This window comes from Haemaphysalis longicornis, unplaced genomic scaffold (assembly GCF_048455015.1).
Source record: "Haemaphysalis longicornis isolate Haplotype H1 unplaced genomic scaffold, Haemaphysalis longicornis Haplotype H1 scaffold_2, whole genome shotgun sequence".
Taxonomy (NCBI): Eukaryota; Metazoa; Arthropoda; class Arachnida; order Ixodida; family Ixodidae; genus Haemaphysalis; species Haemaphysalis longicornis.
The window spans coordinates 177,687,296-177,713,803 of NW_027526295.1; the positions used below are offsets into that span (position 1 = coordinate 177,687,296).

General features: G+C 47.9%; 1 protein-coding gene and 1 pseudogene across 3 annotated transcripts in view; one reads left to right on the top strand and one right to left on the bottom strand.

Moving 5' to 3' along the window:
• The first annotated feature begins 1,286 nt into the window (after window positions 1–1,286).
• LOC144169531 (sodium-coupled monocarboxylate transporter 1-like) overlaps window positions 1,287–26,508 on the top strand; it is a 56,573-nt gene continuing 31,351 nt past the window's right edge. For 2 of the 3 annotated variants that reach the window (XM_077698743.1, XM_077698742.1), the window contains exons 1-6: window positions 1,287–2,932; window positions 14,836–14,901; window positions 19,284–19,335; window positions 19,819–19,886; window positions 22,623–22,798; window positions 22,975–23,115. In XM_077698743.1, the coding sequence (XP_077554869.1) occupies window positions 2,594–2,932; window positions 14,836–14,901; window positions 19,284–19,335; window positions 19,819–19,886; window positions 22,623–22,798; window positions 22,975–23,115 (842 nt within the window). In that variant the 5' untranslated portion in view covers window positions 1,287–2,593. Of the gene's footprint in view, window positions 2,933–14,835; window positions 14,902–17,647; window positions 17,952–19,283; window positions 19,336–19,818; window positions 19,887–22,622; window positions 22,799–22,974; window positions 23,116–26,508 lie in introns of those variants that run through there. The other variant, XM_077698744.1, reaches the window with a different exon arrangement.
• LOC144167533 (uncharacterized) lies at window positions 23,958–25,935 on the bottom strand (annotated as a pseudogene).

Consider the following 26,508-nt stretch of genomic DNA (forward strand, 5'->3'; position numbering starts at 1 on the left):
CACTCTAATTGCATGTCCAAGTGGTGATACCTATCAGCTTGAGGTACAAATTATGCTTTGAACGGCTTGCGACTTCGGCTGTTACCCCGCTCCAATGGCACACATGCCGGTACATTCTTTTGCCAGTGCCCCGCGCTTGGCCACCTTATCAGACGCACACTACCTCACGCTCACAGAGAGTAGATTAGAGTAGAATAATTTATTAGGTGATTAAGTGGGGTGGCGTGAGGCCTTGTTGGGAAAGGGAAAGTAACGAGGGGTTAGGTGTGGCTCACTATGGAATCTTTTCAGGCGAAACTCCATTGTGAGCTAAGTGTCTCTTTGACGTCAGTTCGTACAGAGGTGCATAGCTCCGATGCGAGTGGTAATATGGGTTTGCCTTGGCGGCTTGCGTTTGCTTTTGTTGCTGTCTCTTTTATTCTCGCTTGGCTCCTTCACTCTCACCTTTTAGGGGAGAATCTCCTCTACGACGCGAGTGGCGATATGTGTTTGTTTTAGCGATAAGCTTGTTCTTTGTGAGCGGTCTCCCCCACATTGCGTTTTGCGCGTGCGCGCGGACGTCATAAAATTCGGGATCCTTGCCATTACAGCTTTGCTTAAAACAGCGGCAGCCCGCTAACCCTATTTTCGGGGAACATTTTTCACCTCTTTTTCGCCACAAATTCTTAGCAACCTCCTCTTTCGTATTTTGTTATCGTATTTTAAGCTTTGCAATGTAAAATGAAGTCCTGTGCCCTTTTCCTGGCTTGATCGCAGGTCTGGAAGAATTATACATACAAAAAAGGGCATTTAAAGAAGGCTGAGTTCCCGAGGACTCAAACTTCTAATGCAGTAATTGCGCATCAATAGGCCTAAAGATTGCACATCAATAGGCTTAAAGAGCAACGCAGCTGGGGATGCGGCTTTCAGAAATCATCACCGGCATACAACTATATTTAGGATCTGTCATGCTCAAAGCCATTTCGGTTTATTTTTTCTGGTGCTGTGACCACCCTCGCTCAGTGCTAAAGAATCCAGAATTTCATTAGCCTTCAAGTCGGATAATGTCTCTTTAGGCACCTTTAGCGCTTTCACTGGTTGACGTTCAAATGTCACCGTTTAGGCGTCAAAAGTCACGACGCAGGCACGCGATGAAGTACACAGAGTAATGACCGGAGGCCCTGATTGGCTAAATAACGCGGAACGCGGACGTGATGCGGATTGGAAAACTGCTCTGACGTGTTGATCGACGTAGCCGCGCCTTTAAAATGGGGAGTCCTTCTCGCCCGCAACCCTTCTCTCAACCATAAAATGCCTAAAAAGAATGTCTACTCGTAACGTCATTTGCGTCGGCTGGGTAGCTCAGAAGACGTCCTATCGTTTGCTTTGTAGACAGTTTGGTAGACACTAATTATGCATCTCTTTTGTGAATGTGCTTGAAGCGGTATTTCTCGGGTATTTTCGCGTGCCAACTCCAACTCAAACGAGCTGTGTCAAGAATCCAACTGTGAATTCGACGCCTGCGGTATCAGAGTAGTGAGCCAGAAGAGAAGTGGACGGTTGAAGATAGCCACCGTCAGATGCCCCGAATACCAGAACGGAACCAGGAAAAGTAAAAAAAAAAAAAAGGAACTTTCGGTTTCGCTGTCGAAGATCATTTTTCAACACGACCAAGGCACAGCGGCAAGCATCGCGTACTGGCTGGTGAGAAAAAAAGTGAGTTCTGGAGAAGCTTCGGCTGTTACTCGTTCCACTCGGATGTTGCGAAGTGTGAAACTGTTTTTACCCAAGGAGAAAAAACAAGCCAGCCCATCAACCTTTCAAGGCAGCTTGTAAATACCTCGGAGAAGAGAACAACATACGGCCGTTCGCACGGACTGCGCGCCCGCTGAAACAAGGATAAAGCCCAATCAGAACAGAGCCCGTCCGGAACAATGAACCTTCGAGAGTAAAAACATGCTGCAGGAATTGAGACAATGAGACACCTTCGGTAATACCGAGGTTTGCCAACTTGAACATGTTGCCAATGAATTCGTTGTGTAGATTTTATTTTACTTCCACTGCCACTGCGACATGTTGCATCAAGAATTCATGGCCGGAGCCATTTAGCGTTGCCTTTTCCCAACAGGGGGCCACGGTATGAAAAGTTGAAAGGCACGACAAAGCAGTCTCACTCCTGTGCAAAAGTGACCTAGTTCAACAAGGTGATTGATCTGAGACTTTATCTAGCGTGACAACTTTCTCCCCTCTCCACGTAGACCATCCTTGTAGCTCCCTGTGCAAAAGCAGTGCTGGTTGAGTGAAAAGTACTCCTTAGAATACTTGCGGCACCGTGAGCCCGTGTTATTCCTGTCTCGCAAAACCTCCAGAACTTCCGCCAGCCGCACGTGTCCCGCGCGCCCTGTGAACTCCAGCCGGTTTTACGTGGTCCTAACAGGGTCACAAATATTAGTAACTCGGCTGAACAATAAGTGATTTCTTACAATCTTACAACGACAAATTAAGCATCGAAGTACTGAAGCCCCTCCGGCCATCGGACTAGCAGGACAGGCTGCGGCAGGGGCGGTAGCTCGACACCAACGTAACCACAGCCAGCGAGGAGACATCGGAGGCGATGGCGTCTGGCGTGCACGTAGCCGAGTACGTCGTGTTCGGCGTGCTCATGGTGGCGAACGTGATGGTCGGCCTGTACTTCTCCATCAGTCGGCGGGCGAGGGAGGCCGGCGCCAGCGAGGCCTTCCTGGGCGGCCGCAGCCTCGGGGTGGTGCCGCTGTCGCTGTCCGTGCTCGCGTCCCTGGTGACCGCTATCGGGCTGGTGGGCTTCACGGCGCACTTCTATCGCTACGGGCTGCACCTGCTCTGGGCATCGTTCCCCGTCTTCCTCCTGGTGCCCTTCATCGGCCGCGCCGTCGTGCCCGTCATCTACAGGCTCAGGGTCACCTCCGTGTTCGAGGTGAGCAGGGAGGGGGTGCTGGTTTGCTTTGTGTGTTCCACCGATCAAACAAGCGCTAGAGGGCTACAAATGCAGTCGTAGAGCTTCGCTTGAGATTTGAGCGTTTACGGGAAGGACCGCTAAAAATTAGAGCTGAATGATGGCTCGCCTTTCAGTCATCCATACGGTAAGGCAGAGAGAGAGAGAGAGAGAGAGAGAGAGAGAGAGAGAGAGAGAGAGAGAGAGAGAGAGAGAGAGAGAGAGAAGGCACCTGATCCGTAATCCGAAGGTGATGGATTCGTGCCTTACCTAGAGAACATGTTTTTTTTTTTTTCGCTGTCTTTCTCTAATTTCAAAATTTTTATATCCAAATGAAAATCTGACGAACTACTTCCCCTGTCTCTTCGGTGCTGAAACTTCTGGCTTCTCTCTCTCCCTCCCTCTCTCTCTCACTCTCTCTATCTCTCTCTCTCTCTATATATATATATATATATATATATATATAGGGTTTGGAAATGAGGGGCTCGTTAGGAAATACAGAAAGAAATGCCGGCAGTCTACAACGCCAAAGAAGGCATACGGTAGTGGTTAGATTTTTTTACCGTTATTGACGTTACATTATTTTTTTTATTAATTACGTAAGAAAGAAAGAAAGAAAAACACGCGCCCAGAGTGGGGACCGAGTGGGGAACACAGAGTGGGGAACACAGTCGCCCAGATAGCCGAATTGGTAAGGCATTCGAGATCTAATCGAAAGGCGTGGGTTCGGTCCCCACTCTGGGCGCGTGTTTTTCTTTCTTTCTTTCTTACGTAATTAATAAAAAAAATAATGTAACGTCAATAACGGTAAAAAAATCTAACCACTACCGTATGCCTTCTTTGGCGTTGTAGACTGCCGGCATTTCTTTCTGTGTATATATATATATATATATATATATATATATAAACTGTATTAAAGGACCGCCAAATTTCTGATATAACGTCCGTGCAGCCTATGCAGCTGAATGCCATGGGACAGAGGTTATACATATGGGGACAAGGACCCGGAAATAAATTGTCCTTGTGCTCGCCTTGGAGACGAGGAGGGCATAAGTGAGACTTGTCCTTACTCACGCGCACTCATTGGGCGGAATGCAAAACAAAGTTAGCGGTATGGCATTGGAAATTCCCGAGTGCCTAAATGAAGCTTCCAGCAGGCAAATTTCGCTGAAATGGGCCCAACGGTCCGGCAGCATGCCACGAAACCCAGGTACCGTTTACTTAAAGTCTCTGAGTTAAATGAAAGCTTTCAAAATTGTATTATTTTGTAATGTGTACGCATTCCTTGTCGTGTGCCGCAGGTCACCAGTCGTGTGATGCCCTACGTTTGCACAGAAGCGCGTAATTGGTGAAGTTAACACATTTAATTGTTTAAATAGTGTATTGCAGATTATTGTGGATTATTGGTAGAAATAAAACTCAAGAAACATAACAAAAACATAAAAATTAAATAAAGGTAAAAATTGACTAATTACTTTCATCGAATTAAAGTGGCTATCTAATTTTTAAACCGTAAAACAAACAGAAACACACAAAGACCTTGAGAGAGAGAGAGAAAAGACTTTATTCATAATTCCTGCGTGCGGGAGCACCCCAAAAAACCGCGCAGGGCAGGGGGTCCCTGTCTTGCTAGACCTCAAGAGATGCCGGCCGGGCTCGAACTACTAGGAGTTTCCTCCGTTCGCTCTTGCCTAGCCAAGGCCCTCTCGAGCCGCTGGATGGCTGCACGTTGCAGTTCGTGGTTACCCGAACGGAGCAAGCCCATAAAGTCCACCGGGATTTCATCCGGCACACATGGCCTCACGCCATCACTGCTGTTACTAGTGTCACTATCACTACACTCACACAGTAGATGTCCGAGAGTCGCGGGAACCGTCTTGCATACACTGCACAGATCACTCTTGTAGAGCCCGGGAGCGACGTGTCTCGCAAGGGCCGGGGTAATGACGGAGTCCGTCTGTAGCCGGCGTAACGTCACTTCTTCTTGCTTGGTGAGCTTCGGGTGCGGAGGGGGGAAGGTCCTCCTCTGGTCCCGGTGCCACCGCAATAGTTCACCGTAGCTGAGCACAGGGTCTTGGTCTTCTTCTGCATCTTCCTCGTCATTGGGGGAGAGGTGCCCGTCCCGTACTTGAAGATCGGGGGGTGTCGCCACTCGGTGTGCGAGCTCACGGGCGGCGACGTCCGCTTCTTCGTTCCGGTTCGGTACTCCTCCGGGAAGACGGCCCATATGGGCCGGGAACCAGCGGAGGTACACATGGCTTGGTAGTCCCCTGGGAAGAAGTCTGAGCGCCTTCGGGCCCACTCTCCCTCTTCCGTAGTTCTTGATTGCCGATTTCGAGTCGCTCAGGATCGTCCCTATCCCGTTTGCGCTCTTGAGGGCCAGAGCAATGGCGACTTCTTCCGCTTGCTCCGGCGAATCTGCTTCCACGCTGCAGGCATTAACCAGCTGTCCGCTGCTGGCCCGCACGACAGCAGTCACGTACGTCTGTCGTCTGCGAGGAACTCGAGCGACGTCCACGAAGTAAGCCTGGCGGTCGTCTCCGTAGGTGTGTGCCAGCGCCTTGGCCTTGGCTGTGCGTCGTTCCGCGTCGTGGGTGGGGTGCATGTTCTTCGGTAGGGGAGGAACGACCAGTCCCTGAAGGAGCTGTCGGTCGATCTTCCCTTGAGGGGGGTCGTCTGCGTCTTCCGCGGTTCCTAGCGGGTTCATGCCAGCAGCCTGGAGGATGCTCCGGCCCGTCGTTGTAGTGCCCAGGCGGACGAGCTGAGAGATGCGCTGGGCCTCGCTGATCTCGTCCAAGGTGTTGTGCACCCCCAGCCCGGCTAGGGCACTATTTCTAGTGCATCCCAGCAGGCCGAGGGCAGACTTGTAGGCTTTTCTGATGGCCGCGTTGATCTTGTCTTTTTCGTGTTGCTGCCATCTGTGGAAGGCGCCCACATAGGCAACGTGGCTGACCACGAAGGATTGAAGAAGTCGGAGAAGGTTCTCTTCCCTCAACCCGGATCTCCTCGAGGTGATTTGTTTGACTAGCCGGGAGGCGATTCCGATCTTCGTGGTTATCTTGGTCAGGGCAGCGTGGTTACCCGTGCCCGTGTTGATGTGCATACCTAGGACCCGGATCTCGGATACCCGGGGGATGTCTGCGCCGTCGCTCGTTTGGACGCTGATCTTCGCAGCTTCCGCTTCGGCCGAATTGCGGTTGCGTCCCGATGGGGGGAGGATCAGTAGTTCTGACTTCTGAGGAGAGCAGTGGAGGCCGGTGCCTCGGAGACCTTCTTCTACCTGCCTTACGGCAGCTTGGAGGCACTCCTCGATGCGGCCGGTCGGACCTCCCTTGACCCAGATCGTCACATCGTCCGCGTATATCGTGTGGCGGACGTGCTCTAGTTGACTGAGGCGGCGGGCCACCGGAATCATTACTAGGTTGAACAGGAAGGGCGAGATCACCGCTCCCTGTGGTGTGCCCATGCTGCCTAGCTTGCGTTCTTCCAGCTGCAGTTCGCCGACTTGTAGCCGCGCGGTTCTGTCAGTTAGGAAGGCCCTTTTGTAAGCGTACGTGCGTTTGCCCAGACCGAGCGTTTCGACTTGCTTGAGGATGGCTGAGTGGAGGACGTTGTCAAAAGCACTCTTGACATCTAATCCGAGGATGGCGCGGTTATCCACCTTGCTGGGTGCTTCCAGCAAGTCCTTGTGGATCATGAGCATCGCGTCCTGCGTGCTGAGCTTCGCTCTGAAGCCCAGCATCGTGGGGGGATATAGCTCCTTTGTTTCCATGAACTCTGTCCATCTTCGGTTCAGTACGTGCTCCAGCACTTTGCCTATACAGGAGGTGAGGGAGATTGGCCGGAGGTTGTCGATCCCCGGGGGTTTGTTCGGCTTGGGGATGAGAACCGTGAGGGCCGTGCGCCATTGCTTGGGCACGAATCCTTCTCTCCAGCAGCGGTTGTAATACCTTGTCAGCGCTGCGATCCCCGTGTCGTTGAGGTTTCGCAGCGCCTTATTACTGATTTTGTCTGGTCCGGCTGCCGATTTACAGTTGAGGTCCTGAAGCACTTGCCTCACTTCCCACTCCTGTATGTCAGCGTCCAGGTCCAGATTGTCGGGTCCTTGATATTCGGGGTGGCAGTATTGAGCCGTGGCCGGGAGATAGTTGTCGTTGAGGCGTCTGCAGTCCTCGCTCTCGCCGTGTTCTTTGATGGCGGCGTGCATAATCTGCGACAGCCGGTGCTGTTGGTATGATTTGCTTTGCGTTTCGTCCCTGAGGTGTCGGAGCAACTTCCACGTCCGGCTGACGTGAAGCTGTCCGTCCATCTCATTGCAGACGGCACGCCACCGCTGCGCACATAGCTGGCGGCTGTACTTATCGATTTCTCGACCGAGCTGGGCCACTCGCTTGCGCAGGGTTCTGTTCTGCCTTTGTTTCCTCCACCTCTGCTGCAGCGAGCGGCGGGCTACTATGAGGTGTGCTAATTTGGGGTCCATGTTGGGGAGGTCCTCATCTCCTTCAATCTCTTCAGTGGCCCGTGCCACGGCTGTCGCCAGTTGGCTGGTCCATTCGTCCAAAGTCTCGATTTCCGGCGCCAGCGCTTGCGATCGGAAGGCGTTCCAGTCAGTAAGGCGCTGTTTGCGCTGCGGGATCTTCGATACCGGCATGCCCAGGGGCACGATAATTTCAATGATGTTATGGTCACTGCCGAGATTTGTGCCGGTGTTCTCCCAGGTGACGTTGCCGCCTTGCGGGAGGAGGACAAAGGCCAGGTCCGGGGTGGTATCTCTGGCGGTGGATGTGCCAATTCTTGACGGTTGTTGCGGATTTGAGAGCAAGGTGAAACCCATTGCTTCTGCTTCTTCGAGGAGTGATTTGCCCTTGGCCGTAGTGCGAGGGTACCCCAGCTCCTGATGTGGAGCATTGAAGTCCCCTGCCACGACCGCGGGCGACCCCGCTGCCTTCTGGAGTATTTTCTGGAAGATGGTGCGGAATCTTTGGCTGCGGTGTTGCGGATTGCTGTATGCGTTTACCACGAGAAGGGTGCCTTTTCTTTTCTTGCCGACAACGGTCTCGGTGGTGCACGATTCTAGGATTGATTCCTTGGCCAAGAGGTCGCCGCCCTCGACGAAGGTGATGCCTTTCTTGATGAAAGTGCACACGCCTTGCGCGGCGCCCTTGGCGGCCGGTCTCTTGCTGGGGGGTACCGCGTGAGCGCGATAACCGAGCAATTTTGGAGATTCCTCCATGTGTGTTTCCTGTATCATGATGATATCTGGAGGTGAAATCATCGATTGTATCAGTAATTGCAGTGCCGCCCGTCTGTTACGGTATCCATTTGCATTCCAGTGCCATATCTTAATGGAGCCCAGATTATGCGTAGGGGCCATTGTGAGGAGACATTGTTTCTTCTTGTTGCCCGGGGCTTGCGCCGCCTAATCTCTCTACAATGAGCTGTTCCAATCTGGCGAAGCCTTTGTTCACCCTATCTTCGAGGGTGGTCATTCTTGCATCGAGGGCCCGGAACTGGCTCGCGAGCCTATCTACTTGACCCGCGAGCCTATCGACACGCTGTCCTTGTTTGCGTATCCGGGCGCTGTAATTAATGTTGTTATCTTCGCGGCCTTCGTCGATGACGTTGCCGCATTCCGACGTCATGGTGTCTTCGCTTTCTTCGTCACCTTGCTGGCTGGTGACTGCGCGTTTCCTCATTTTGGCCAGTGGTTGGAGATTGACCGGCGCAGTTGTCTTGGGAGGGGTTAGAGTTGGGGGTTGTGGGACCTGTCCCAGCTGCCAACCTCCGGATTTCGCCCCACCGAAGATTGGTTGTTGCTGCTGCTGCAGCTGCGGTGTCCTTGCAGCTTGCACGAGCTGTTCGATCATTTTCTGCTGAGTTGCGATCGTCCCCTGCAATTAGCACTAACCGTGTCACGCCTTATTTTTGGAAGGCATTCAATTGTTACATAAGTGTCTATGTAGTCCTATATAAAATAAAAATAACCAAACAAAACATCTGGCCTAGTGCGTAGTGTAGATCGGAAGTATGTCATTATATCCCCAAAATTAGCCTAACTTGGCTACTCACAACAACATATGGCTATTAGGATCACTCAAAATTTAGAGAAGGGAAGGGCTAGGAACGCCTTAAGCGTTATAATAGAATTTTACAAAGTTGTGCCCGATTTTTATTTATAAATAATTATCAAAACGCGACCAGCCATTAAAAGTTCTGCATGAAGTGTGCGAAGCCAAAGGCCATGCGGCTTAACGTAAAAATCTTATTGATTGATTGATTGATTGATTGATTGATTGATTGATTGATTGATTGATTGATTGATTGATTGATTGATTGATTGATTGATTGATTGATTGATTGATTGATTGATTGATTGATTGATTGATTGATTGATTGATTGATTGATTGATTGATTGATTGTGGGGGCTTAACGCACCGACGCAACGCAGGTGATGAGGTGCACCGTAGCTGAGGGCTCCAGATTAATTTTGTCCATCTGGGGATCTTTAAAGTGCTCCGAAATCTCCAACACAGGGGCGTTTTTGCTTTCCGCCTCCATCAGAAAATCGGCCGCCGCGGCCGGGAATCGAACCCGCTCACTCGTACTCAGCAGCAGAACGCCTTCGCCCCTGAGTAAACACGGCGGGGTAACGTAAAAATGTAGCTGTTGTAACTTGCAATGCCAGTGCATGATAATGTATCGATTTTTAACGACGGTTTAATTACTTTGCATGAAGCATATAACGTGTAACTTGCAATTCTATTAGAAACATAAAAAAACACCCATTCATCTAAGCGCACCATCGGCAGACTCTGCAGGTAATTTCCGGCTTATAGATGCATTCCATGTATTATTTAGGCACACATCTGCTATAGTTTATTGGGCGGAAAGTGCAATTTATTTTCTTTCTTTTTTATTCTGGTCATAATTTTTGAATTCGTAAGCATTCTTTACCGACTACCCTAGCCGCGAAAAGTGTAATGCCTTGTATCTGCATAAAATGCGTAATTGGAGCAGTTACGGCGTGTAATTATTATAATAGTGTAATATAGCAGAACTACAAATAATACCGTCATTACAACCAAAAATTGAATTAATAAAATCGCCAGCGTTTATCTAGTCCCCACGCGACCAATAAAATAATTAAAAAACTGACATAACAAAAAGATAAAAAAGGATTCGTCGTAAAGCAACAGCTGTGTAATGACTTATATTAGCAAAAATACGTAAATGACGAAGTTAATTCATTTATTGTTGTAACTGTGTCAATGCAAATTATCTGTCGAAGATAAACAAAACAAAAATAAAGAGAAGTAAGAAAAGATATCACAAATGTAAGTGTAATTCCGTGCATTCACGCGATTACGACGAAAATAAAAAGCAAAAATACTGGAAAGAAACAAACCACGTAAAAACCACCAACCGTACAACCCCTGCACTGCACTAAAATTAATAATTTCCGAATTTAAGTCATTTGCGATACAAGTGTAAATGCAGACAACTGGTAAAAACGAAGAAAAAACACACATATACCTAAACGAAGAAAGCAGTCGTCCAATTTGACCCTACAAAGCCCAAGATAAAATAAAAACAATAAAAAGTATTTCCGTTTGGCTATTCACAGTCAAATCTGGTTGTGCAATAACTCGAAATGAGCAAACAATATCACAAATATCTGTCTAAGCGTTCATCCTCCCGCGATTAACTCAGCAAAAAAAAAAAGGATAAATAAAAATTAACACACAAGATTCCACCAAGACAGCGTAAGTCCTGCAAATCAAAGAAGCGGCGTAAGAATTCTTACGCTTTACCAGATAATTGTCGAAATTTAGGTACAATTTTTTTGCAGTTAGCGATAGCAGAAAACGCAACTGAGATGCTTTTCTTGTTTGTGGAATTTAAGGGCGATGGAGTGACCAACGGGAGAATCGCCCTAAATAATTTTCGTCGAGTGACAACGCAAGGTCTCGCGCATTTCAAATAGTTACCCTTACAGACAAAATTTCATGAACTACGTGGAATTCGGCTTCACACAAATGTCGCGCACAGGCTGCGTATGTATGTTTGCTCGGTGGAATTTTCTACAGAAATGGTCGATTAAATCAGCGGAGGGCGGCACTTCGCCCCTAGACAATCCCCGCTCCCTTGAGACCCAAAAGTCGATGAACTGATTTCCTTTTTTTTTTTAAGTGCGGAGCATTTTATAGGTTAGGCTTGTCGCCAAAGCTCGTCCGGTGTCACGGTATCTAGACACCGTTGTCACGCGGCGTCACGCACCCGAACAGAGGCTTCGGAAATATCCCCGCTTCCCCTGGTCGAGACCGAGCCAGGGCCCCTCACGTTACGAAGACGATGTCAATCCCATTGCGCCACAGAGACACACGGTACTCATATGCAAAATGTTGGGGGTGATCTTGCGCTGCGCCCTTGCCACGGAGGCTGCGTTGCTAGGCCGCAAATAGGTGCACAATGTTTTAAAATAAAGAAAAACTCATGAAGCAACGCATTAGTTACCCCAAACAAATGAAAACTCACTTCAGCGTCTCTTCGTGGGCATTTTCAGGGGCTGCGGCGCCCTCTTACGACTACTTTAGGTATCAACGCCAGGTTGACACTGAAACTAGTCGAGAGAGGGCGCCACAGCCCCTCTGGCGAGTCGCTGCTACACTTTTGACAGCTTGCACGCTGAGTGGAACTGCTTTAATTTTTACCTTCTGCTTACATACAGATACCCCTGGATATAATGAAACAATATCGAAAGCTGAAGCAAGCGTGACATGTGTTCCCTTTTGGAATCAATTCCAAATGTCATTTTTATACACGACCTGTAGCAATTGTCACCGGCCCAAGCTGTTACTACACCAAATAACTAGCTGGCCAAGGAAGAGGGATGTAGGAGGAAGGAAGGAAAGTTAACCTGGCTAGAGCCTAGTTTGCTATCCTGCACGTGGGAAACAGAAAATAGGCAAAAAAGAGAAAGGAGAGAATAAAGAAAAGTTGGAGCAGACAGGTATGCCCGGCGCTGAAGCACTAAACGTTCAAGCTCAGTAATTGCCACTGGAGGCTTTCAGTCTGTGTTTAAGTTCGTCCCCCGTATAAAGCGCAAGAGTTCCCTAGTCTCCTTCTGACCGGATGAGAGAGAAGGCCAGTGACACAGGACCTTCTCCTCTGAAAATGGCCGCCCAGAGTTCAGGTTCTTCAGTGCTGACGTCAACTTCTTTCAGGCGAGTAGCGTGGGCACTCGCATAGAACGTGGCGTATCGTCTCCGGCGTGCCGCATGTTTCGCGCTCCTCACTTGCTGCCATTCCGATTAAGTATGAGTAAGCAATTGTGAATGCCACTCCCAGCCAGAGACGGCAAAGAAGAGCTGCGTCAGACCGTGGGAGGCTTAGTGGAAGGGGACATTGCAGGCGCGGGTCAAGGGCACCAGTGAATTCTTCTGTAGGCCATTGAGCGACTGTTTTTTCCCGGGCAAGTACGCGGAGGGCCCTAGCTGCGTCCGTCCTATGTAATGTGTATGGTCATCGCTGCTTCATGCGCCAAACGGGCGGCAGCGTCCGCACTTTCGTTGCCGACAATGCCGCAGTGAATGGCTAAATTTTGTGGATAAACACCTAGGAAAACTTTCTTTAATTCAAAATAGTCGAGCGTCCTCTTATTCCAATATTGTCTTAATAATACAGCGCGACAGAAACAAAGACTTAAGCGAGGCACACAGGACTAGCGCTAGTCCTGCGTGCCTCGCTTAAGTCTTTGTTTCTGTCGCGCTGTATTATTAAGATGAATCACCAACTAGCCCAATACCACACTTTGCTTGTCCAATATTGTATCCCTCCTCGCTAACTGCAGCTCAGTATTAGCATTGAGCTCCTTTTGTCAGTGTCGACGCCGCCGTGAACTAGAGGCGAAGTCATTCTCGCCACCTGACCTTCAGAATTATATGGTTTTCTTCCCTAATGCCAGCCGATGGCAGCTTACTTGATGTGACCTTTAGTAACATTCCATAGCGTGCATTCAGGTCGAATTTTTGACGCTCATCTCGAAGGGTGCGCCGTCTTAGTTTCGCTAAATAAGAAAGTGTTGAACTCATGGTAAAATATCAAAACTTTCTTTGCCACTTCGGCTTACTCCAGAGGATCCTTACATCTGCTGGAGGTGTATGCAGGCCCATTTTTGTGGGCTAGTTCGGTTACTTTACGACTTGAACATTACCCAGAGTTAAAAAAAAATCTGCAGGAATTCAGAGAGTTGTCTACTGATACGTAGTATTCTTATGCCGCTTGTCTTGGGTGTGAGTTCATTAGAAGATTTTTTTTCAAAATTTAGTTGAACCAGTTATCTCCCTTTGCACTATTATAACGATTACAGGTGGAACTTCCGCGATATCTGCATTATTGTGGAAATGCAGGGCGTTACACGGTTCACCGTTTTCCGTATTTTTTTTTACTATTTTTTCTATTTTTTTGTTTTGCAAACTTTCGTTGAACCAATTACCTCAATTTACGCTGTTATAACGATTACAGATAGAACTTCCGCGATATGTGCATTTTTGTAAAATATAAGGGCGTTACAGGGTGCTGGCTGTGGGGGTACTCGGCAAAGAATGCTACGCATTAAAAAGTGCCGCATGATTTAGAGTGTCAGTTGTAACGACAAGTCGGGACATCACTCACTGTACATTTTTTTCCGCGTGCACGAGCTCCTGGGTCAGCTCTGAGATCGAATGAGACGACAGCTGTGTTCCCAGTCTCACGCGGCGACCGCAAGTGTGGAGCCACCGACAATTACCGTTACACTAACATCGATAAAATACTTGAATACTTAACAATTTCGCTAAATTTTCGATTTGTTTTTTTACTTACAACGACAGTAAGGCGCCAGCGGGAGGGTTTTGTTTATTGCTAACCCAGCTTTCTTGAAAAAGACAGACGCCCATCAAGCCAACTCATGTGGCAACACCTACGGCTATCAACTTCTTTTTTTAATTTCGTCGTTGTTTTTTGAAAAAAATAGTTGCAGAAGGAATGCAAATCTCAAGTAATAGAGATGAAGAAATACCCTCGACAGAGAGGCAGGAACATATAATTACAATCGAATCAATCTTGTGCTAGTTACTTTCGCAACAAATGAGACTTGGCGACTCTTTTAGCAGATACTAAAACCAGTTGCTATAAATGCTCCACAAGCGCTGTTGTTGACGTTATACAGAACAAAATGGTCAGGCGTATAGAGTTAAACGCCAACAGCACTCGAAATTTCGACCTCTTGGAAACACTATTTCCGTATAGTCAGCCAAGAAACAAAGCAAGATGCAAAATACAACAGCTGAAATACGTGCATGGACGTTGCAAGCGGTCAGCAAAAATCGGCGATTTCGACACTGAAACCGAGGAGTGCGCGGCCATTGTAGGGAAGTTGCAGCCATCCAGCGAGCGGCCGGACGGTCAGCCGCTCGGGAGCAAGCCTGCGCGCAAGCTCTACGCGCGCACGTGGCAGCAAATGGGCGAAGCGTTCGCAGCAGAGCTTAACTGGTTCTCCAGCTGTGTGGTTGGCCAGAGGAATAAGCCCCGGCCAGCCGGAGCGTCACTGGCGCGTAATGGCTGTTTACGCGATCCGCCGGCAGGCGCAGCGTGGTCTACGGCGGAGTTTTTTAAACGCTTCTGACTGATTAACAAGGAGTTTCACGGGGCTACCACACGTGTCCCAGCTGATTTAGTGGCACTTACTACACATTAAAAATAAATTTGGTCGAGGTGATATTTGAGTGCAGTTGGCTTTTTAAACCTGTGAAAAAAAAGCCCCCACAGCAAACGGGGCAACAGTAGCACGCAAATTGTTTTTGTTCAGCGTTTCCGATGCTAATACATTTGCAAACCTGTCCAGTACCTGCGGCTTCGCTTTGGGAACAAGATCGGAGTCACCGCATGCTCCTGCTACTTCGTCTTGAACGTAAGTCTTAACAACAATTCTCGCTTTCTTGATCCGCAATGTCAAATGAAGTTGCGGTGTTTTGACATTGTCAATATAACATACATTAGAATATGGAATTTACAGTAATTAGAATCAAAAGCAGTTGGACAAAGTTCTTCTGGCTTACTACCCGGCTTCAAATTTATTTCGTTACCTTTACGCCGTCATGAATGACGAAACCAGCACCATAATAACAAAAACATTTTTTTTAAATGCATCACCACTAGCGCGATGACCAATTAACAGGGAAAAAATTTGGGCTAGTTAAGTTTACATTCATTCATTCATTCATAAAAATACCACAATACCTCGCCAGAGGGAGGGAGCGTTTGTAAAGTCTTCGTTTAACCTTTATGCGTCCCGTCCGGTTTTGAACTTTTATTACATGAACTGCTATGGACCATGCTCCCATATCTGGTCGTAGGATTGGCTAATTTAACTCATAAAAACGCTGAACAGTGCCAATTTCATCGTCATTCATCTTATCGTCATTCATTGTCTCATCTCACAAAGTCCGAGTCACGTAAAGCCAAAAAGCAAGTCTGCAAGCTGCGCTGCGCTGCTATCCTTTTTTAGCGAATCCTCCACCTGGTCACGTGTCCCCTGATCACTAAGGGATGTGCAAGGCAATAACGTAGTTTTCTGCGCGGCCTCCGATGCGATCCCAGGTAGTACGCCAATAACCAGCGTATGTATGTATGTGTATATATATATATATATATATATATATATATATATATATATATATATATATATATATATATATATATATATATATATATATATATATATATATATATATATATATATACATATATATATATATATATATATATATATATATATATATATATATATATATATATATAGTAGATATATATAGCGGATAGGTCCCGCCGGCAGAATGTCTCGCACACTTCACGAGCTTCACGTCGATGACGGTGCAGCTGCGGTGGCTCACGCTATTGCCTCGTCATCATCTGCACTATCTCAGTGGTCAATCTCCTTGAGTGGGCGTACGCCAATCACAAGGCCAATGCTGACCGTTGTTGTGGCCGCGTAGCTTACCCCCCCAAGGCCTCCGGCCTTCCCTTTCTGAATAAAAGATTTAACAACAACAACTACCCGTTGTTCTATAGTGCTCGCACGGTGGCTTCGCGCCACTTGCTCGTCTTTCGCACTACAATATATATATATTGTTACGTGGCGGCAAAATAAATGAGACGAACGATGGGATGGGGTGCAGCGAGCTATTTACAAGATGTCGGTCATCACAGCACTGAGCCAAGCCACGCACCACCCACTCAGCCCCGTCCTCTTCGGCTTCTCCTTATCGTGACATGACTCCAATTGTAATGAACATTGATCGAAGTGCGCTCGCCGTCCGAATAATTTGAGCGACCCTCCAATCCTCGCATAGGTATGCGACACCTGTCCTCAACACTCATCACCTCAGCGTGAGCACGCCGCACGAGTCGAAACGACCGGCTGGTTCACCTTGGACTAGTGCTTCGATTCCTCTCGCGAGCACACAGGCACCCTGCAAATAAACGTCTTTGGACTATAGTTTTCCTTCGACGAGTTATAGTGCTTTTTAGACTTTTTTTTAAACCTAGATCCGGGGCTATTAACTAGTATTCGTAATAATCAAAAACTGTGTTTATACTTCGAATAAAAACGATATACCCGGTTATGTACTCAGTTTTGGTCCTATTGCGTCGGAAGTTTGTTATCAGCTAGACAATTTTCGCATTTAAAGCCACTTTACAGTCAGGCGTAGTGTCGACACACGCCCATGCGCTGCACGGCGGCGTTACATCAGCGAAAGTACAGCGCTATAGTACCGCGCTTCGGCAAGCCGGTTTAGCTGGCGTCAGTGAGCTGGTCGCGGCGGCAGCCGGCGCGAGATGTGACATGCTACTTTCTGCGCCAGCCTCGTCAACCAGAATGCAATGCGTCCCCGCGTCGACGCGGTGGACGCTGGAGGCTGATACTAGCTCTTTCTTTTGTGTCATGCAGGAAACCGTAACTTCGTAAATTTGTGCATCCGCCCAGGCGGTGTGGTACGGAACACTGCGTCGAACGCGTTTGAGCATGGTGGGGCCGGTTTTCCCGTTGGCGGTACCTGACCAACCTGCTGTCACCGGCCACCGCGGACTGGCGCGCGTGCGTTGCGGGGTAATAAACTGGCCTTAACGGACCATAAAACCGCTGCTGGTAGTTTGGAAAGGTGTTTGTGGTTCGTCTTAGCGTGGTTCCTCTCAGCATCCGGGATTAGTCCTAGCATAAACTGCTTTGGCGCAAGTGTTATTATTGGCAGTGTTTCGGTGCCCGCGAGTCGACATCTACTTCGAAAACGCGAATAACAAAACTTAGCGCCAGAAATATGCCGGCCATCGCTTATGCATCCTCTTGACATAAATAAAAATCAACAAGGCTCTGACGTAGTGAATGAGCCGCCCGCAGACAGGGGTTGAGGGGAAAGCGGTAGCTCTATAGTTAGCTGGGTAGTATTAAACTTGACGAGTTGCTGTTTTGAGGAAACATTCCATCAAATGAAAGGCCAGTGCCAGCGGCGAGCGAAGAAACAACCGCCGGCCGACGTCTTTTGTGTCTGCTGAGTGGAGTAAAAGGTTAACCGAAGCGCGAGACAAGCGCGTCGAAATTGTTTACGCTCAGCGAGCCCGGACGGTGTTCTTTCGCTACTAGGCAGCACGACATATTTACTAGGCAGCCACATATTTACAGTATTTACTTCCTCGAACGCGCCCTGCAGTCAAAGCCCTGTGAGCTTAGTCATTCTGAACGGAATCTGCACAAGCCCGTCGAAAAAGATTTGAAAAAAGACCAGATTATTGGATAATTGTAATGTGATTACTAATCCTCGGCTTGCCTTGCACTTCTTCCTTCCTACGGCGTAAATTACTGTCAATTATCATTATATTAATTATAAATGATCCTTATATTACCAGTCAACGCTGTGATAGCCTCCCTCGTTGGTAGCTTCGTTTCATTACTTTCACCGCAGGGTAAGCACACTTGCTGGGGGAGCACTCATTAAAGCCTGCAGCCCTCTGAGCAATGATAGGGATAATTGCATAGACGGGATAAACAGCCGGCCTCAAAACGGAGAGAGTGGCAAGTGAGCTTTATTGCCATTATTATTATCGTCATTGTCATTATCGACTAACTCTCTATGCACGCAGCAGTCCGAAAGCAGCGTGGGTGAGCTCCATTTTTCATCATCGAAGAGGTCCGAATACGCGCATGTTTTCTTGACAATGAAGAGTGCACAGAAGTATATACTTCGTTTGCAGGTTTCATATGAAATTTTGATAACGATAACTGGAACTGGAAGTGTGGAGGCCGTTTACTGTGCTATCTTTTCTTTCGGTCCGTCGTAATCGTTTCGGATCAAAATTGATTCGTTTCGACTGTATGATGCTGCGCTCTTTCCAGCGAGCGGATGTTTTGGTGTTCACATGCTTGCAACTGTTTACGTGCTGTTTTGTTTCGCAAATATCTACCATATTTGGTGTGTCTCAAGAATTGCGGTATCTTCGAAAAACACCCCTGGCAGCGCATCTCTCCTCTCTCTCTTCGCTGGTGCGGCGAGAGATGTGTAGCTATTGGATAAAAAAACGATAAATGGGCTGCCAAACAAAGGTGCAAGAAGAAGTTGTTCGGTTTACCCCTTTTTTCAACTTTTGTATCCCTCGCACTTTTTGTTACCCGGGTGAACAGAGTGGAACGCTGAGCTCACCGTTGCAATACGCATGTACGTATTTACTGCGTGTGTCTTTCATGGATAAGGGCTCCAACAACATCCACCTTTTCCTGTTTTTTTTTTATTTACTTTACTTCGAGGCCTTAATTCTGTGCATACCAATCCCTGTATCAGAGGTCTGTGGCTGGCCGGTTGCCTGGCTGACCTTGTTGCAGGTCCAAAATCACCGCTCTATAAAATTATTCACACCGAAAATATTTGTCTTTTCAATGTGCATAATTCGTTACTGCCAGTTATACTTAAATAAAATGATACCCTTCTTCTAGAATTTGTTAAATTTTGATATTTCAGCCCTTTTTTTGCTGGTATATCACACAACTTGAACGGAAGGGGGTGAATTACACCAATTACTCCAGATTATAAACATCTAAAACAAGAGTCGAGATTAGAACTCTTCCACAGACAATGATCCAAACACAAGTGCGTATATCATTTCTTATTTAGCGTGCACATCTCACCTGTGGGTAAAACACCAGCAATAAAACTAAGGAACAAAATAAATCAAAACCAACTAGCAAGTATGCGTTGTTTACACCCATATTGTCATTTATTTATATCCTCCGTCCCATAACAGCAAATGCAAGGAGCTGTCAGCATCTTCGCCGCAGGAATCGCCGTGTCCATGAGTGAGTAACTATCTACTTGACTGCTCCTGTAATGCCATTATCACCTTAGCATCAACGCTTCCAAAGCGCGCACAAAGTGCTGCTAATTTTTACGGAAAGTTTACACCTTATTCCAAATGTCGTACATCGTCTTCCTCTGAAAGTATCCTGTTACCAGGGCTGCAAATAAGGACAATAAAGTGACCTGTGTTACTCCTAAAGTCAAATGAAACAAAGTAAAATCAAAACTTATTATTTCAATTTAATCTGAAAAGCCCAAGCAATAAGAGAGACAATGTTATAGATAAGAGTTAATGAAACATTTCTTTATGCGGAGCGCGATCTGAAGCCGCATAAACTTATAACTTCGTAAGCAACAGCTCCTTCTGTATACTGACAGTGACTAAGTTGCAGTAGGGGGCCTTCATGCTTCTCAGCGCCGGTGGATCATGGAGGAAAACTCGGTTTGAGCATGCGTGAAACCACGCCGTTTTCTTTTCGCAGCCTTCCACGTGCAGCTTGTTTGGAGCTGCGTGGCCATCGGCTTCGCCGGGACCATCTACACTGCCCTGGTGAGTTCAATCTCCTTTACATTGTAGACTGGCTGGGAGTGACCACAAAATCTACTCTTCTCTTATCGGGATTCCCAGCAGCGATCATTGCGATGCCTGTGGAGGGGAAGAGGCAATAAAGCCCGAGCATCGCTGTTGCCCCTAATACTCATAGGTGAGAAGCGTGCTGGCCGCCGAGCTCAGCCGATCGGACGATCAACCATTCACACTAGAGGCTATACCTTAGGACATCGGTCCCTACTATCTTTACAGAAGGCGACAAAAGCCCTTCTCCGGTTTTTTAACAGCACATGCGAACGACTACAGTGCCTGAGAAATGGATACGTGTGTGCGAGCGTTCACGCTAGCTATCTCCTCCTTTTCGCCTGCCCTCTCTTTTATTTTCTCAGTACTTCTCCCCCAGTTCAAGGTAGTAATCCGGGATCTACACCTTAGTGATAGGATGATATTTTCATGTCAGTACCTCTCCGTTTTTTTTATTTCGCGCAGCTAGGGTGTTCTGCGTCGGTTTTTCCTCCCGAGTTGCTTGTTATGCACGTGATGGGTTTAGTTGTGACCACTGGTGTCAAGCACTCGCCCACCTTCTGTGCTGGCCTTTCTTTGGTCCATGCGTCCTCCCTTTGTGGTGTGTGGAGGATGTCTTCTGCAAGTGCTGCCCCCGTTCTAGCCGTGTGTATGAGTACCTGATGGCCTCTGGTTCGACTTGGCGGCAGAAAATGGTCGTTGCGCTTCAATCTTTTTTGCGCTTCTTTCTTGTGCGTGATTCGGAACTCTTGTGGGTTGAGTTCACGGTTACGGTGTGGTGGGAAAGCGCGTGAGCAGGTGTTGATACCCGTGCTCGCCAGGTTGTGTGCCCGTCCTTGTGAGTTGGTGCACTGCTCGGTACCCAATCCATCAATGGGAATACATACTCCCTTGCTGATTAGGAGTTACTTGTGGGGAGCTTGATGGTGTGACAATGGATCTATTGATCCTTTGTATGGTGTCTTCTCAACGCAGGGAATTTCTCTCGACTGCCTGATAACGCTTGAGGTTGGGAAGTTCTGTTAAAGCGACGTCTCTAGTTGCCCGCGGGATAGCGTCTAGCTTCAGGCGTGTAGCCGACGGTTCTATTGTGTACTTCTGCTTGCTGATGATTTTGAAGTTTGGGCGCACTCCTTCGAGCCAAGTTGTGTTGTCGATAAGGTCCCAGGCTGTGTCAGAGTCACTCTTCTCTGCGAGTTTATCTTTGTGCTTAAAAGTGCTTCCTCATCTTCTTCCTAGTTTGCCTTGTTAGACAGCGGTTTCGGTTTGATCATTTGTGTACCTTCCGACGATGGTAATAATATTGGGACGCACGCATCTTGTGTCCTTTTGGGAGGTACCCGTGATTGCAGCACTTGCCCTGCGTTGGCTATTCGTCTTATTACACAGCCTTCTTTTGTGTTTCTTATGATCTAGCGATTTCTCTATTTTTGTATGTTTGAAGAGCCCTGGGATAGTCCTCGTACTTGATATTCGTAGGCTTTCTAGTTGTATCAACTGTGCCTGAGTGATGTCAAAGCGTACAGCTCCGTAGATATCTTTGCTGGTGAGGACCGTTTGACTGAATGTTTTAATTTGCATTGGCTTCTCCCGCACCCGCCTGGTAAAAGGTTTCTTCTAGTCCGGGATACCCTGGTTTGCGCTGGCCCTCCGGGCCCTTTCGGTTAGGCTACGCTGGTAGGAGAAGTCGGAGCTCAGCTGTGCCGCCTACTGCTCGTATATGGGCTGGGGATTAGGCGTAAGAAATGGTGTTAGTTCACACGTCCATGTTAAATGGTAGAGGATGCCATCCTAGGAGCAGTTTTTGCAAGAGGCAGGGTAGAGGATGGGGCACATGGAATGGAGGAAGGTATCGTGCCATCTAGGGATTGGTGGTGGGAAACGGTAAGAGTTCGTTCCAAGTCGTCAGAAGATAGCAGCGTCGGTTCTAGATTGTAGTTGGTGGGGTGTTCGATATGTTTGGTGTCGGTGCCGGTGGTGGGCGAGTGCGTCGGCGTCTTTTAAGGAGAGGCGTGGGCTAGAAAATTATTTCAGCTTGTAAGTCTACTTTCTCTTGGGAAACGACCTAACGTGTATGGGCGCGGGCAGCTGCGTGTGCCGGTTACAAAAGGTTATTACTCTACGGTCACCTTGGCTTTTGTTGACTTGAATTTTCAGAAGGACGCGGGTATGTATATACGTTGGGTGTAAAAAAATATTTAAGGGCAGAGAATTGCATAAAGTGCTATTGTTTGCGCAGACAGCCACCACCTTTGCGGAGTTAATAAAAAAGGTTGCATGATAATTCTGCACATTTCTTTTCAGGACGCTTTTGCCTTCTGCGTATATCTCACAGGCAAAAAAAAATTAAATTATTGTTCACTGCCCCATGTCTAACATTCTTAGTCACTCAGCAACCAAAATTCAGCCCTTTTGCATTCTAACTTTCAGTTCGCGGGGCTTGTTTAGGGCATCGGAGCTAATCGGGGAGTATGACGCGTACTTTAGTAGAGAGCTGCAGATTAATTAACACAACAGGAAATTCGGCAGCATTCCTTAAAGATTTATACGTACGAATTCTTAGAAATTGTCTTTGTATGTGCCGCATTTTCCAAGTGGTTGATCGAGAGCGAAAATATTTCTTCTTCAAAAACATAGCCGCCGCAGTCTGCAGCCACACCTACGAACTCACGCTAAGCTAGCATATTCCTCACTCATCCGTTCACTTCGCAGGGTGGTCTGCGTGCCGTGGTCTGGGCGGATGTCATGCAGGGAATATTGATCTTGGTCTGCCCATTGACCATCCTGGTGAAGATAATGTATGACGCGGCAAACGAGCCCACCTCCACGGATGGTACCTTCGGCCGGCGCCCGTTCAGCGACATTGACATGAAGCCCTACATGTTCCAGTGAGTTCCCCTACATATGGTACCTGGCTCAGCAAACGTGTTTCCGTCATTTTGTTATCGAATATATTGGCAGAACTATAGTTCTGCCAATTTAGCGTGACGTTGTGTAGTGACTACTGCATCTTTGTGCGAAGGATTAATTTATAGGTCGGCGTGCATCACCGTTCATTGCGCAGGGCTCGGCTGGACTTCACGACTGACGAGAACCTGTGGTCGTGCGCAGTGGGCCTGCTGTCGAGCCACATCTACCGCATGGGCATGGAGCAGATGGTAGTGCAGCGCTACGCGGCAGCCAGGTCTCTGCCGGAGGCACAAAGGTAGCGTTTGTGCACTGAAGGTTCAGCGTGCATTGGGCCCCGCAGTGTTGTAAGATTGGGAAGCTGCGGCCTATAGTGAAACGATAAAGCAGTTAAAGGATACGCAATAGCAATTGCTTTCTGGAACAGCGAACCCTGTCTGAACCGGACAATACCCTGGTTAACCTCCATGCCTTTCTTGTAATGTTCCTTCCTTCCTTCACCTGCAGCGATTGAGTCACGAACAGTGTTCTCAGTTTATCCCGACTGTGAAACTACGTTTCCCAGTTGTGACGTTTTGGCTCCAAAGCCACCCGTCCTCCCCATTTGGGTATCCTTCATTTAGCCGATGCCTACCTGTGAAAATTTGAAAAATGCACCATCTGGCTAAAACTACTTGCAAAGTTTTTTCCACGCCCTGAATTTTTAGGGGGGGGGGGGGGTCGGAAATGGGGGTGCACTAAGTTCAGAGCCATTTTGTTTAGTGTAACAGTGTTAGGCGGTTCGCTAATGATTAAACTGTTTTTGTGCCTTGTCAGCTAGTTCAACCTCGTGCCAACAGATGGAAGGCAAATCAGTGTTTCTCAAACTCAGGGGGGAGAATCAGGGGTTGTTTTCAGGTGCATGGCCCCTATTCAGAGTTCTGTGATTTCATATATTGAGGAACTCCTGTTAAACACGCTACTGCGAATGTCTGGACAAAGGTCTTCAACACGAAAGGTTTCGGCTGCGGTGCAGCGCTAACGTGCAGAAGTTTGTCGTGAAGACAAAACAAGGCCGTCTACAAAAGCGCGGGAGTAATCGAGTGTCCCTAAAGATTCACCCAGATCCCACTCAGCATAAATGTGTGTTAATGCAAGGGCGTAGGGGAGAGTCGGGAGGAATGGGACACTTTTCCCAAATGCATTTTTAGTTTTGTTTATTTTGAACGCAAAAAGATGGTTGATGGATTATAGTACAAGTCGAAACAAGCTGCGCAAATTCTGAGAAACACGGGTTACTGCCACTTCTAGCGCAACTGCAAAAAAATAGTTTCTAACAGCTAAAATCTGTCCCATTCCACCCGTCCCTTCGGGTGGATTGGGACTTCCTTTGGGAGGAATGGGACGCCAGTAAAGTATCGGTCCCAACGTCTTCAGCGGATATTAAAAGCTGATAGTTCCCTATCAAACTTGAAGCAGGCTTGCAGGCGCTTCGTTCCCCCAATAGTTTTTGGCGCTGGCAGCTTCATCACAATATCCGTCATTGGCACAGTCCCTATATCTTTCTGCGGAGGAAAGTAGAACTTAGAGCTCTCTTCTTTTTTTCGAAGGAACTGGACACTGACGTCAATATTGTCACTACTTTCGACTCTACCCGTGTAATAAACGTCAGATTTTTTCTTACCAAATCTGACAAGGACAAAATCGCCTTTTTTCACTTGAAAAGTTTCGTTTGGGCAATCGGCCTCAGAAATGTCCCGCCTCTCATTATCGAAACCCGACATGTCACTGTCTGAATCATCAAACGCAACGGCAATAGTGTCGTCTTCACTTGAGGAACTGAACTCCTTCTGAAGTCGCCGTTTCTTTTTTGGGTGGGTAGTGGCGACAGTCATAGCTGTGATAAGCGCTCTTTTTTTCAGACTCTGTCATGCCAGCCTCTCTGCAGCTTCTTGTTCAATTGCATGCTTCTCGGGTGTATCCGTAAGGACTTTTGTCCTACCTTTCTTCCTTCCTTTTTGCCCTGTCTTACGCGGTGCAGCCTTAGGGTAGGGCCTTAGGTCACTTGGAACAATCCGGCTGGGAGATGCAGTTGACGTCGAGGCTGCGTTGGCGACAGTAGGTGGGAAGACATCTGTAGAGACGTCGCGAGCTCCATGGCCGTTTGTCTCAAAGTGCAAATCCCTTGCCAGTCAGCTTGCGCTCTCCGTTTTCTCGGTGATGGTGGCCCTCTGTCGTGACACCTCTCCGCTTACGGACGTTACGGGTCTGTCAGTGACTGATGACATCATGTAGTCATCCGAAGTGAAGGGCTCGCTATTGAAAGGCCAAATTCCAGTTTTCTGAAAGCCCGAGATTATGTTCTTTTGTGTCACCGTTAATACGTAGGCGGATCCAACTAGTTGTGCAACATTGTGGATGGAGATGGTCTTCCCGGGGTTATTTATCAGCCAATCATTGCAAGCAGCGTTGTACCGAGATTTAAATGGTCCGTACACGGACACATCCAGTGGCTGCAGGCGGTGGCTACAGTGTGGGGGAAAGGTCAGCAGGATGACTCCGCTCTCTTTGGCCTTGTTGATGGTGTTGATGCTCACATGGCTTTCATGATTGTCGAGAATTAAGAGAATTGGTTCCTCCTTCGAGCACTTCGTATGTCTCACAGTGTGCTCTAATGCCAACAAAAACAGTTCGCTGGACATCCATCCCGACTTGCTTGCCAAACCGAGGCTTCCTGCCGGGGCGCCTTTCAGAAAAAAATCTTTAAACATCACGCGTGGAAAAATGAACACTGGTGGCAGGGCGTTTCCGATGGCATTAACAGTGCACAAAACAGTCACCAGTTCGCCGCGTTCTGCGGATGTAACCTGACCGATTTGCTTTTCTCCACGTGCTGCTACTACCTTTGGTGGGTTGTGTGCAGTTGTGAAGCCCGTTTCATCACAATTGTAGATGCGGTCCGGAGTTAGCTTGTAGCGGTCGTAGACACTTCTCAGGTTTGAAAGGAAAGCATCGACGTTGTTCTTATTCAAGCTTGTTGCCCGACCCAGACTGGTCGCTTCTGGCGATCGAAGCGATAGCTCGGGATGGCGGTCCATAAAGCCCATAAACCAGTCTCTTCCAGCTACCTTGTTCTGTTCCCATGCCGCCGGGCACTTCCGGTTTAAGGCTGTTGCAAACTCGTACGCCAGTGAGCGAACTTGATTGATTGTAGGGTTTAACGCGTCGACGCAGCGCAGGCGATGAGGCGCGCCGTAGTGGAGGGCTGCGGATTAATTTTGACCACCTGGGGATCTTTAACGTGCGCCGAAATCTCGTACACACGGGCGTTTTTGCTTTTCGCCTCCATCAGAAAAGCGGCCGCCGCGGCCGGGAATCGAACCCGCGACCCAGTGAGCGAACTTGCACTCTCGTAAGCCCATAGTGCATTTTGCTTGCTTTCAGCAAATATTCTTTCAAGAGTACTTCATCTTCTGTTGTGAAGACCATTCCGCAGACCAAATTGGACTTGAACATGATGCCACCTGTGTCACCGCATTCTCTGTACTTCACTTCTCGGCCAAGCGATGATTTCGATATTTCAAAAGATTCTGCTACGTCTCTTATACTTTTCTTTTCATCTCACACCAATCTCACAGCATCCAGGATGAAATTGTTCGATGTTTGAGCTCTGTCGGGATGCTTTCTCTTGTAAACCCGCGGCATCTTCCTG